Genomic DNA, 12,286 nt, shown 5'->3' with positions numbered 1-12,286 from the left:
GCAGCCACACTCAGAGTGTCTGACTCAAGTGATCTCTGATTTCATGGTTTATTCTTGATCTAGCATTGCTTTACAGCCATGATAAGATACAATCTCAAATATCTCCTTGCTCCTTTGAGGACATACAGCATGTCAATGCATCCAAAGGCCTTGGACCTCTGAGGCATGCCATTGAATATCTGGCTCACAAGCTTCATAATTTTGCCCATCATTGGATCTTTCAAGATCATCTTATGCAGTCTGCTGAGGAGCAAGATTTCACTGCAGGATCTTCTTGCAGGCCCATGTGCTGGCGTGGGGGAAAAAGAAAGAGAGGGTTGTGTAGAATCAGTCGTATGCTGGACATTTCTGGGGTAGTGCTGTACTTTTAGTCTGCCTGGAAAATCCTAGAAATATCCTAGATAGGTCACAGATCTTGCTGACTTGCTGTCCTCTAAAAAGTTTGAATTTAGCAAAAAAATGGATAACAAATTTTATGAAGTTTTCTGAACATTTACTTTTCTACAGCAACTACTTTGTTTATAACTTAAGCTTCTGTTGTTAGATGTCGTCTGCTGCTGAAAATGGTGATGTTACTGCTGGAAAGCCACATGAAGAGAAAACGTATAAAAAGGTAAATAAGACTCACAACCTTTTCGTTTCATGTTTTCCCCTTCATATTGGTAATTCAAACCTGTTGTAAGTGAAATATATTTCAGAACGGACTAAATACAATTTGATGGATTTTTTGGAAGTACATTATTCCTTCTCTGAAACCAGAAGACATTTCTGCCCACTGCAGAGGTGACTATTTGAAAGCTCATTCACTACAGCTTTGACGTATACGTTGCTAGACTGATGGAAATTCTTTGCTCTTAGCAGCAGATATACCTCTGGGCATAAATGCTGTTGTCAGAAATTTAGTACAGTAAGTTCCTAAATGCTTTGAATGTTTATGCGATGCGTCTGGACTACAAACCTACCTTACCATCTCCTTAGTACTTTGTCAAACAGTACGCTTTTTGTTTGCTTTCTTTTTTAAAAAAGAAATGTTGTTTAAGAGAGGACATATTTAATATAGGAGCATGCATCAACTATAGCAGCATAGGGCTATGTAGATACTGTAATTGTAGATGGTGCTGGTCTTGGTTTTGTTTTTCTGTCACTGATTGTCTGGGACCAGCATTATATATGTCCACCTAGCACTGCTGATAACTAAGGGGAGCTATAAATGCACATTTTTATATGCATATTTATGCAATTAAATTGTTAGCTGCTGGATTTGATCACTTTCTTGACAGATCACCTCAAAGAAGGGGTGATTTTTTTTTTTTTTCTTAATTCCTGTGATCTAGCAGAGTTCCTTCCAACAGTATGTAGCATGGGTTAGGGTTTTTCATTTCCAGGTGTTGCCTACAGCGCTGCTAGTGAAGTCAAGGAGAATAATAAGCTGCTATTTCTTTTCCCACCCCTTTTTTTGGCAGCTGTTTTTTTTTCAGTATCTGGGTGGCCTTAACATTCCAGATAATTTTCTTAGAAATAGAAGGAAATAATGTTTGAGGAAAATGCTTTTTTTTCTTTTTAGATACAGGTTTTGTTCAGTCTCCCAGCTTATGACTTAAGACTTCAAAATATTGAAATCTAAATTGTTCTTGATGTTTAGTATAAGAAAAGAAGAAAAAGTTCAGTGCCTGAGGTAGAGGCTTTTACAGTTTTATATTGCTAGATAGAAGACGACAAATCCTGGTAGTCTCACCACAAGTGAGTTTCCATTTCCCCCAGTCATCCTACATGTTCTATCTCTTTGTGTTCAACTGTAAATTCATGATGTTCCAGAGGAAGCCTGGTAAAGAGTCTTACCATGGCATAAATTCTTCTATGTATTTACCGGAAATACATCTCTGACAAAACCTAGGATTCACAACCACATGACATTCAGAGATCACAGTAACTATCATCTCTGAATTCTGCCCTTTCCCCTGAATCACCGGTTTTCTGTACTCGTACGTTATACCAGCTTAATTCCTTTGCTTACACCTTACACCCTCAGTTGTTTTGTGTTCAAGTTCCTGTGTTGCATATGGCCCGTAGTTTAGTATTATCACCGAATACTATCATTATGCTCCTGCTTTTTGTGATAATGTTAATAAAAAAATTGATACATTTTTGACCCCACAATTTATTCATACAGGGTTTACTGGTAGCATGTCTTTGTCTGATGCTTTCAGTTCTACACGTATCTCTCATCTTAAGCCAAATGCCCCACAAACCTTGCACTTCCTGTTAATTCTCACCTTCTTCAGGTATTCCATGTAGCATCGGTTCATATTGTTTACAGAATTCCAGAGGAATCAACTGCATATGTCTAGAAAGTTGGTTTCAGGATGAGCCTGGAAGGGCTTGCGTTTGACAGAGGCAATTCAAGCCATTTCCCGTTTGATTCCATATTTTTAGGTAACTTTCACAAGGAGATCTTGCTCTGTTAGTCTTGCTTACAGTTAAGACCCACCTGTCTTTTATTGCCCACATCACTTTTCTTCACTCTTTTATGTATGTATTGCATTTCCAGTTCTCCAGTCATGCGTTGTTGCAGTTGGTTTGTTTAGAAAATACTGCAGCTCTGTCCTGTGACTTCTTGTGCCGCTTGTCCAGAAATCTGGCCTAGGGAAGAGCTTGTTTCCTTAGCTGGTGCTTTTCAGCTTCTTGGGCAGTTCCTGTTCCCATCTGCCACTGCCCTTGATTGCAGTGGAAGCACTTAGTGAGATACTCATGTAGTTCTGAAGTCAGACTGTGCTTGCTTGCTAACCCATTCTCATTGCTCAGAGGCTTCACTTCCAGGTTTGGGGTTTTTTCGTATATGGGTAATTCAAGGGATTTCTAGTGATAATTCTGGGAAATAATCATCCTTAAATGTGTTGACAGTTTCAGCCTCAACCCCACCCCAAGTAAAAGATCACCCTCTCAAAGTGGAGAGATTAGTGAAGGAAGAGTTAATGTGATCCTGCCATCCTCTCCCCATGTGGACCCCACTGGTTCCACATGAAGACTTGGTAACAGTAACTCTTGTCATAAGCTGTGTGGTTTGGTCTTAACTTTAAAATCTTCCTGGGGCCCTTTATCTTCTGACAAAGCAAAATGCTAGTGTGCCTCTCTGTCCTCTTCCAGCAATTGCAAAGGACCTTGCCAATTCAGGATCTGCACTTGCTTTATGGCTAAAAGAACATGGTATGCAGATGCATGCTGAAATGTCTGTAATGCCCAAAATAAAATGAAAACTCTAGCGATAAGGGATGCACTGATACTGCCCTGCTGAAAGGTTACATTTTCCGTGCATGGAGTGAGGGGGAGCAAACCTCAATCTGATCTAGAAAGAAAAATAGTCATTTTTTTTAAACAATTTTGCATTTTTGCTTAATTATTTCTTGCATCTATTCATGCTTCATAATAGTCTGCAAAGATTATGGCTCTGCAGCTTTAGTCATATATATTTATATGTATATATATATATATATATATAAAATTGTATACAAATAGGGAAAGTGATGCATGAAAACATCTGCTTTGTGATGTAAAATCCAGTGATGCATAAGAGAAAATTAACTACATGTCTTGGCTTTAGAGGCATTTTCCTTATGCCACATCCAATGAGAAATAAGCCTTACTAATCAATATGTATTAAGCAGTGTTTTAGTTACTTAATCTGGAAATGTAAATATCCTTTACTGAGGACTGTGAATTGTCTCATAAGAGAAACTTGGGGGAAGATTAGAGAAAATAATTCCAAATACTTGATTATTTTTTTTAATCAATGTTTTATGCAAGTATAAAAAAAAAATTGTATTTTTTGTCTTGGCGATAGAAGTTTTTTTATCTAATTTAAAGGAAACTGCTTACCTTAGTGAATACAATCTATCCCATTGATAACAGAGATGAATGATGGCTTACTAAAACACATTTCCGTCAGAAAACAAATTATTTCTAATGGCTGTTGGAAGAAAAACATTTTTCCAATGGGGCATGTAGAAAACCTTCACATTCTTTTCCTTATGGTTTGCTTCTCCTTACTTCTGAGGACACTGGAGCAGATGAGATGGATACTGCTTTGAGTAGCAGCTGGACTGGACTGACTCATGTGGGAAGGACATACAGCTGCAGTTGCACCTAGTGATGTGGGACTCAATTGCGGCAGCAGATGGAGAGTGATTGGGAACTAAAGACTTGGTCCACTCCCTCTTCTGTTGTTCCCTCTTCATTCTGTAATTCTGCCTTTTGCTTGCTGTTCATAGTGTCAGGGTGCGTACTGCTGAGGGTGATGTTCTCATCTGCTGCACCTCTTCTCTGAGGACTAGTTAGTTGTGATAAATTAGTTTGTAGCTCTGTGCTAAGAAAAAGCATCTGAATCGGTCCCTGCTGAAAATGGGCAGTCCTCTAAATGTGCTTGTCCTTTCTCCGTGTGTATGTGTCAGTATATTTTGGCCTGCTGTAACTCTTAGCATAGTTTAGCCTTGGCAGAATTCCCAAAGGGATTACTTGCCTGTTCATCCTGGGGGGAAAAGGCGTCCTGTTTATAATGGAAAAGTTTGTTTCTGATGTCTAGGGTCTTTGCTGTGCAGTAGCAATATGTCCCAAATGTGTCCTTAATCTATATAGATTAGTTGTAAGAGCTCTCCATATATTACAATTATCTGTAGTAGTGACTGTTTTTCATTGTTTTTAAGTTTAGCTCAGTCAGGTAAAAATGAACTTTTTCCAGGACACCATCTCTTACTTAATCCAAGATAAATCTTTACAGAATAATAAATAGTCTGTAAGCCTATCAGTTGCATTTCTGGGACTTAAGATTGTTTCAGTATTTTTTTTAATGATTTTGTTCAACCTAGCTAAAATAGAGATAGGTAATATCTTTTCTGAATTAATTAAATATGCATTTCTTCAATTTCCTACAGTAGTCAAGTTTTGGCCCACTTCCCTAGCAGAAGAAAATCTGACTTGCCAGCTGCATGAATGTAAACACCTTGGAGCTCCAAGAAAATGTCTTACATTCCTAAAACCTTGTGCAAGGCTTTGCATAAGTATTCCTGCAACATCCTTTCAGGCTCTGAAATTCATAACTAGACCAAGGCAGTGACACACTTTATGTTATGAATTGTGTTTTTTCATACAGCACTAATCTTATTTTATTTTAGGTTTTAGTTTTTCTGCTGCTGCAGTCTGACATAAATGCCCTTCCAGCTTTCAATTGTCTACTGTTATTTAGTCAAAATCCTTGAAGGTTGATGAAACACAACCTTCTGATTGTTGTTTGGTTTTGTTTTTTTTCTTTTTCGTTTGAAAGCCATGACCTTCCTCCGTATATCCTCTTTTTAAAATACTATTTAAGGTGGGTCTGTTGGGCTGTTCAGCTGCAGTCATTTGCTACAAGCATTATAATCTCTGGAACTCCTGGGTTTCCTCTGGATCAGCAAATTTCAAGAAGTTCCTGAGTTTACAGTGTGAATATCACCTAAAAATTTCAATCACTAATCAAAGAACTTAGTTAATGAAGGAGGCTCTTCACAAATACAAGTTCAATGCAGCTTTTAAAGTAAAAGATTAAAATAATTTTGAGATCAAAGAAATCTTAAATTATGCAAACCATGGCCAGTTCTTGAGGGTGGGGCTTTTTTGGTTGGTTGGTTTTGTTTTGTTTTGGGTTTTTTTGTTTTGGTTTTTTTTTTCAGAAAGAGAGAAACAGACAGGCGGGGGGAGGGAGAGGCTGTGGTTATTTGCTCCATTTCATGCTTGAAGATCCTAAGCAAAGTGGCAAGGGAGCCTGGTGACAAAATGCAGTCATCAGACTGTAGCTTCTCTTGGATATCCATCACAATCTGGTAACTGAAATCTGGAGTATGCATTAGCCACTTTTTTTTTTAAATTTCCTCCTGAAATTTTGCAGACTTTGTTGTGAGAAGCTGCTGTCACATATGCAGCTTTTGCACTGCGATGTCATCAATCACACAGTAGTCCCTAAATCTGCTTTCTGACAAAACAGATTTCAGAAACAGTCTGATGCTTAATACTAGGATGGTGGCAAGAATGGTGCACAGACAGGTCTGTCAAAGCACATTAAGCCTGTAGAAGAAAATCACACCAGAAAACAGAAAAGAGGTATATATATGTTTATAGTGCTGTAATATATTCCAGTGTTGCAGAAACCTGCTACTAGATTACCAGAATCTCTACTTATAATCTGAAGGCTGCCACACATGTAAACAATTGGATTTGTTTCTTGTTATTACATATCTTATGGCTCATTCTGCTTGGCGTCTTACAACTGCTTTACACAACCTGTTCAAAACTGTCTATCAGACATATGGGTCACTTCACCAGGAGCAAAGGCAATTTGCCTGAGTAAAGGAAACCACCTACTTATTGTTAGAGCTTAAAAACACGTACAAGCAGCATTGCTGCATCACTTTTGGCATTGGCTTATGCCCTGTGTCTAGTGTCTACATGTAGGGTACTTACGGTTGCAGATATTGAAACTTTGCTGGTGGAATTTTTGCTCCACTGAGACCTATGTCATCAATGGCAGACTTGCAAGCACTTTGCACATCTGCAAAGATACCAAAATAACTGTCTTCAGGGGTTTTGCCTGGAGCAGCGGCTACTGCCAAACTTACAGGTCTCAAAATCTGTTTCTTTGAGAAACAGAAGAATCAAAGGACTTGGATTCATGGCTACTCCTGAAACTTTGGCATAAGTGTTTTGAGACAGAGAAAATATAAACTGAAAGCCATGGAGTCACCTGAACTTAATTTTGGGAAATGGAGATCAGATTCAGCTTGCGTCAAAAAAAATCATTCTGATAGCAGTTAAGCTGGAAGAATCCAAAATGTGGATGTCTTAATGTTTCCTGGGAGAGCATCCTGACAAATTTGTGAAAATTGTTCAAAGAACCACAAGAAAACTACCTTCACCAACTTTAGCAGTAATCATATAAAAAGGAAAAAAAAATATACAGTATTATCAATTGCACTTCTTTAATGATCTAGTATTTATGCTAGCATTCAGCATAGTACATCAGAAAAAGATAGTCTGCTGTTTGTTTTGATAGCACAACTGTTGATACATGTGTTTTAGAAAGTACAGCCGACGCTACACAGAGCATCATGTAGTGCTGCACTAGTTTGTACTGAGGCATTGCTCTAAGGTACAAAGGAAAAGAATAACAAAAGAACATGGCATAGGTAAGTGTAATTTCAGCTTTCTGAAAGAAAAGATACACCCTGGCTATTTCTACTCTATGCTGAAGACCTGCGTCTCTGGGACCATTTCTAATTACATCTGCATTGCACAAATAAATACCTGTATGTCCTTCTGGTTATTTTGAGTTACAGATAGCCTTATAAGAAAACCATTGGGTAGAGTTTTCGTCTGGTGGTCATAGCTGCTTCTTGCTAAGCAGTCTAGTGGCACTAAGGTAACTTCATTCTATAGGAAGAAAGAACAACTTCATGATAGCCATTCAGTCTCCCTCCCCACCCCGCCCCCTGCAGCAGCAGGATCCAGATGTGAGGGTGATGGACTGAAGTCCACCTTCATGAAGTGTGGCCTGCAGCAGCTGGGCAAATATTTGACAGAGAGAAAAACAGTGTGAACTGAAGGAAGAATGGAGTACTGTGACTGTAGTGGCCCATGCTTACAAGTTGTGGAGAAACAGTAAAGCTAGTTCAGTCAGTGGGATTTTCTAGTAGCCGTATTTTTATTTCCCTGTTTGTGATTTAATGTAAAAGGAAGTTGATAGCTCAAATGTGGCAGCTGCAGAGAGCGTGCTGAGATGGGGTAGCTACCTCCAGAAGCTTCAGCAGAAGCAGATGCAAGAAGTATTGTTTCAATGGGACTGTAAGCACAGGAGATGCTCAAAGATGAGAGCACTCTAGTGCAGAAGCAATGAACTAGGCAATAACCACACATACATCTTTCATCTAATTGCAACTTCCTAACGTTCAAAGAGAGCTCTTTTTAAATGTTGCTTGAAGAAGACATACTGTTTTTGAACAGACAGTCTTCTTGGATGGTTTGGCTTAAGGGTTCACACAATTGATGGAGGCTTAGTATCTTTTCAGGAGTCTGGAAAAGATCACTGTGTTTGCATGGAAGTGACAGTGTGCGTGGATTCCTGGTTGTTACAGTAACCAGTATAACTGATGAACAAGTGCTTTCTTGTAGTAGAAAATGCATATCTGGCCTATCCCATGTGGCTTGAATCATTTTGACCAAGTGAGACTCTGTGGATTTCATTTATTTATTTAAACTTCATTGAGAATGCTGCCTGAAGGAAGGACACCAGTCTGAGAGCAAGCTTCTCCACAGGTAGTGGTAGAAAGAAACAAACTAATGGCAGCTACACTGTGTGAAGCATGCAGAACAGTGTTAATCAGTAGTGGCTTCTGCTCAGATGCCTTTTTCTCCCCATCTCTTAAACAGGACTGCGATACCTAGTTATCTCTAGCATTTTATTAGGTGGATTTTAAAACCTGTTTAAATGATGGTAGTACAGATGGTGAAAGAAAGCAAACATCATCTTGCCTTCCAGAGTGATAATTAGGTGGAGTTGCTGAGGTGGAGTTGCTGAGGCAGAGTTCTTTTTTCTTTTGTTCCATTGCTTTATAGCACCTGCAGTAAGGCAGATGTCTTCTGAAAGAATCACCGTCTTTGCACCAGGAAGTTCACAGGCCAAATTTCAGCTGTGATAAAATGAGTCGTAACAAGGGAGAACATACAAACAAGGACAAAGTTTACATCCATGCAGTCCTAAGGGACATCGGTAGGGTGTCTACTTCTAAAGAAGACAAGAATGTTACATTTACATTTTTCATGAGCTACCTGTGGGGAATGGGAAGGTAACTTTGTGAATGAGAGTAGAGGGGAACTTCTGTTAAATTAAATGAAGCCTGCATCCTTCTCAGTTCCTCTCTGCTCATCATTTGTTCAGTGATTTGTTTTCTGTCATTAATAGGCCCATACAAATATGGAGAAAATACAAAAAAAAACTCATTTAAAAGAATAGACTTAGTTACCGTGTCTGAAGTCTTTGTGCACTATGTACTTGAAACCAGTCCTTTACCATCACCTCAGTAGTTAGTTAGGTTTGCCAGCCATTGCAAGCTTCACACTCTAATGGAGGTAATTATTGAGCAATGTATAAAATACTTTCCGGAACTATAGTACCTGTATTTTTGTCATCCTTGAATGTTTTTATTTTTTATTTTTAAAAGACAGACTTTCCTCATCCTTTCAGTGGTCTTGTCCTTGATTTGCACAATTGTTAAATAGCTTCAGTTATCTGAAGGTAAACTGCCTTTACATACATTGTGTGTCTGATTAACACCTTTCTTTTATGAAAATAAATCTTTTTTATTTTTTTAGATAGTTTTTTTAGAACTATCCTGAAAGTGATTATGTGCAGGAAAAGCAATGTTAAAGTCCTGCTTGGCACATTTGTGAGATTGTGTGCAAACAATACCTGCTTTGCAAGGATTTACGTTATCGTTTATTTTGTTACTTTGAGAAAGGATTTCATCTTGGAGTGATGTAGAGCCAGTGGAAGACCCATCTGTAGAGAACAGTAATTCATGAGATGCACATCTAGTGCTAGAATATTTATCAATTATGCAGATATTCCGTATACCTAGCTGTGTTCTGTATTGTTTTCATTCTTTAATCTGTTGTTATGCTTTATGCATATAATTTTTCATCTCTACAGGCCTTTTATCAATGCTGTATGATGAATATAGAGAAATTATGTAGTTACTTTTGTCAAAAAGGGGCAAAGGTATTTGTCGTCGGAATGAAGGCAGTTTAAGCTTTTATATGCAGAGATAAAACTGTGGAGAAGCTTTTTGTCTCGATAGTTTGGAAAATGCAGAACTTCTTCTGGAGCACTTTATCCCTAGTACATCTCTTCCTGAAATGCAGCTGTTCCCTTTGCTGATCTGTTCCCATTTAACAGGCAGCTGGTGGTAGGTGGGAGAGAGATGTCCCTACCTGCTTTGAAATACTGGCACTCTGGGGCAGTAGTGCAGGGAATGGGCAATTTCTCAGTTTGCACGGCTGCAGAAATTGTAATTTACATTGTACTTAATCAATATAGTTTCATGCTTTCCTTCTCATTATCATAATACAGTTTAACCTGAATTTGTTCAGAAGTCTTGTTTTTTCTCTCCTGAGCTAACTTTTCTGAAAACTTAAGAGTGGGGAGAAACTGTGCCTGATTCTGGTTCTGGATTGGAGAGGAATGCAGGAGTCCCATTACAAAGACAAGACTGTGCTGTCTGTATGGCACAGAGCACTGAGCTAGCATAAATTCAGTGTCCATTGAGATGCATTCAGGAGGTGATGACATGTTAATTTTGAGTAGGTAGGCTATTTGCTACTTCACACTTCACTTGTCCTCCTGCAGCCAGTAGAAAGGCAAGCATAAACCTTACCGAATTTGTTTTATCCTATGAAGTGTCTTTTTTGGTGTCTGTTTTTTTGTGGGGTTTTTTTGTGTGTGTGTGTTTTGTGTTTGTGGGGTTTTTTTTGTGTGTTTTGTGTTTGTGTGGGTTTTTTGTGTGTGTGTTTATGTTTTTGTTGTTCTTAAATTATTTAGCTGCATGGCTGAAATTAGTGCTTCTGTGAACACAGGAACTGATGCTGGTGAAAATTTTTAGCAGCTCTTTTGTAACTGGTTGGCTGGACACAACGAAACTGTTGCTGGCACAGTGGAAGGAGTGCCAGTGCATAGTTTTGGGGGCTGAAGATGAAAGAGCAGGTCTGTGCTTTTCAACAGTAGCATTAGATGTGAAGGTTAGTGTCAGTCAGTAAGACGGTGGCTGTTCTGAGGGAGGTGAGGTTGTGTGCCTACACCCATTCAAGTTTATGCTGTCATGTTGCCAAGGAGGACAGATCCTGGCATGACACATTAGGATCCACAGTATCAGAGCCAATAAAATGTGGTTTAGTCTGAACCTGGCAGTGTTTTTATGGGTTTCTGTCTTCATTGTCAATATAAAAAGCACCGAAGCACCTGTGCAGTAGGCAATAATAAATTAATCAGCAAAATGAGGGTGGTAAAAGACTTCCTTTGTTATGCCCCTTTACGCAGCAAAGACCATTGCTGTCACAGTGTGCACCTTTTGCTACAAGTCCAGTCAGTTTCATAGTCTAAAATTGATCAGCTGAAGTTATCCTGCTGATTATTGCCATCCTTTCATTTCTTAGAACTTTAGGTGTTGATGATAGGTTAAATGATCCAAGAGGCACTGTACAGCCACTGTACACTGTCAGTTGTATAGTTACAGCTGATACATGGACTCAGGGCCACTGCTGAACCTCTGCATGAGGCTAATGGGAAGAAAGATTTATTTCAGTGTCTGAAAGAGGGAACTTGTGCACAGACGGTTACTGAACTCTATTGCTTGCTCTACAGCAGAAGACTATTCAAGAAGAACTGAAAGAAAAAAGGGACTTAAGTTTGAAGCTAGGCTTTGCAGCCTTCAGGGGCATTAAGAGAGGAGCCTGAGTAAGGAAAAATGTGTGAGAGAGTTCATTTTTTCCATTTGCGTTTGTGTATTCCAATAAATTTATTTTTGTAGTAATGCAATCGATGAATCAAGGACGTTTATCCTAAAGCTTGAGGAGCAGCTTTTTAATCTCTTCCTTGGATTCCATTCTTAATAAAATAATAATAATAATAAAGAAATTAGACCAAGACAGGTGTTTGTATGGAGACAAATGCCAGAGTTTATTTTGTTTCATTTTAAGGCTTGTGAAAACAAAACCTTATCATTTGTTAAGGGAATATTGGGTGATCAGCCTTTGTTGGAGTTAATTTATTACAATGGCTCACAAACAATTAGACTTTGAGCCAGAAATTGCCTTCAGCATGCAGTAACTGCTGTCAGTTTGTTTTAAAACAGTTGTTAAAGTATCCTGAATGATTTCATAACATTGTTTTTCTGGTAACCCCATTGCTGTGATTGCTGCAGAGATGATGGGTGATTACTAATGGCACTCTTGAATAGAAGTGGAAATTAACAAGAAGGTAACCTTATAGGTAATGTCTGCATCATGCTAGTAGAAGACATTTCATTCTGCCCTCCAGAGACTGCAGGTGGTCTTTTCAGCTTGCAGAAATCCTACATAAATTGTTCATGAGCTTGAAAGGTGATCCAGTGTTCTCTTGAAATCACATTGCCAGGTTACTCGGCTGCATTTTGGGGGGGTTTGTTTCTTTCTTTTTTTTTAATGGCTTATAATCTCATTAATAAAATACTGTACA

General features: G+C 38.6%; 1 protein-coding gene across 4 annotated transcripts in view; it reads left to right on the top strand.

The window, feature by feature from the left end:
• PIP5K1B (phosphatidylinositol-4-phosphate 5-kinase type 1 beta) overlaps positions 1–12,286 on the top strand; it is a 122,852-nt gene that overhangs the window by 38,051 nt on the left and 72,515 nt on the right. For all 4 annotated transcript variants that reach the window (XR_008730389.1, XM_055699898.1, XM_055699897.1 and 1 more), the window contains one exon: positions 545–613. Coding sequence is in view for 3 of the 4 variants with exons in the window: in XM_055699898.1 (XP_055555873.1) it covers positions 545–613 (69 nt within the window). In the remaining variant the exon portion in view is untranslated. The remainder of the gene's footprint in view (positions 1–544; positions 614–12,286) is intronic.

This window comes from Falco cherrug, chromosome Z, assembly GCF_023634085.1.
Source record: "Falco cherrug isolate bFalChe1 chromosome Z, bFalChe1.pri, whole genome shotgun sequence".
NCBI lineage: Eukaryota > Metazoa > Chordata > Aves > Falconiformes > Falconidae > Falco > Falco cherrug.
The sequence above is the reverse complement of the archived record's forward strand: the minus strand, read 5'-3'. Positions and strand labels throughout refer to the sequence as shown.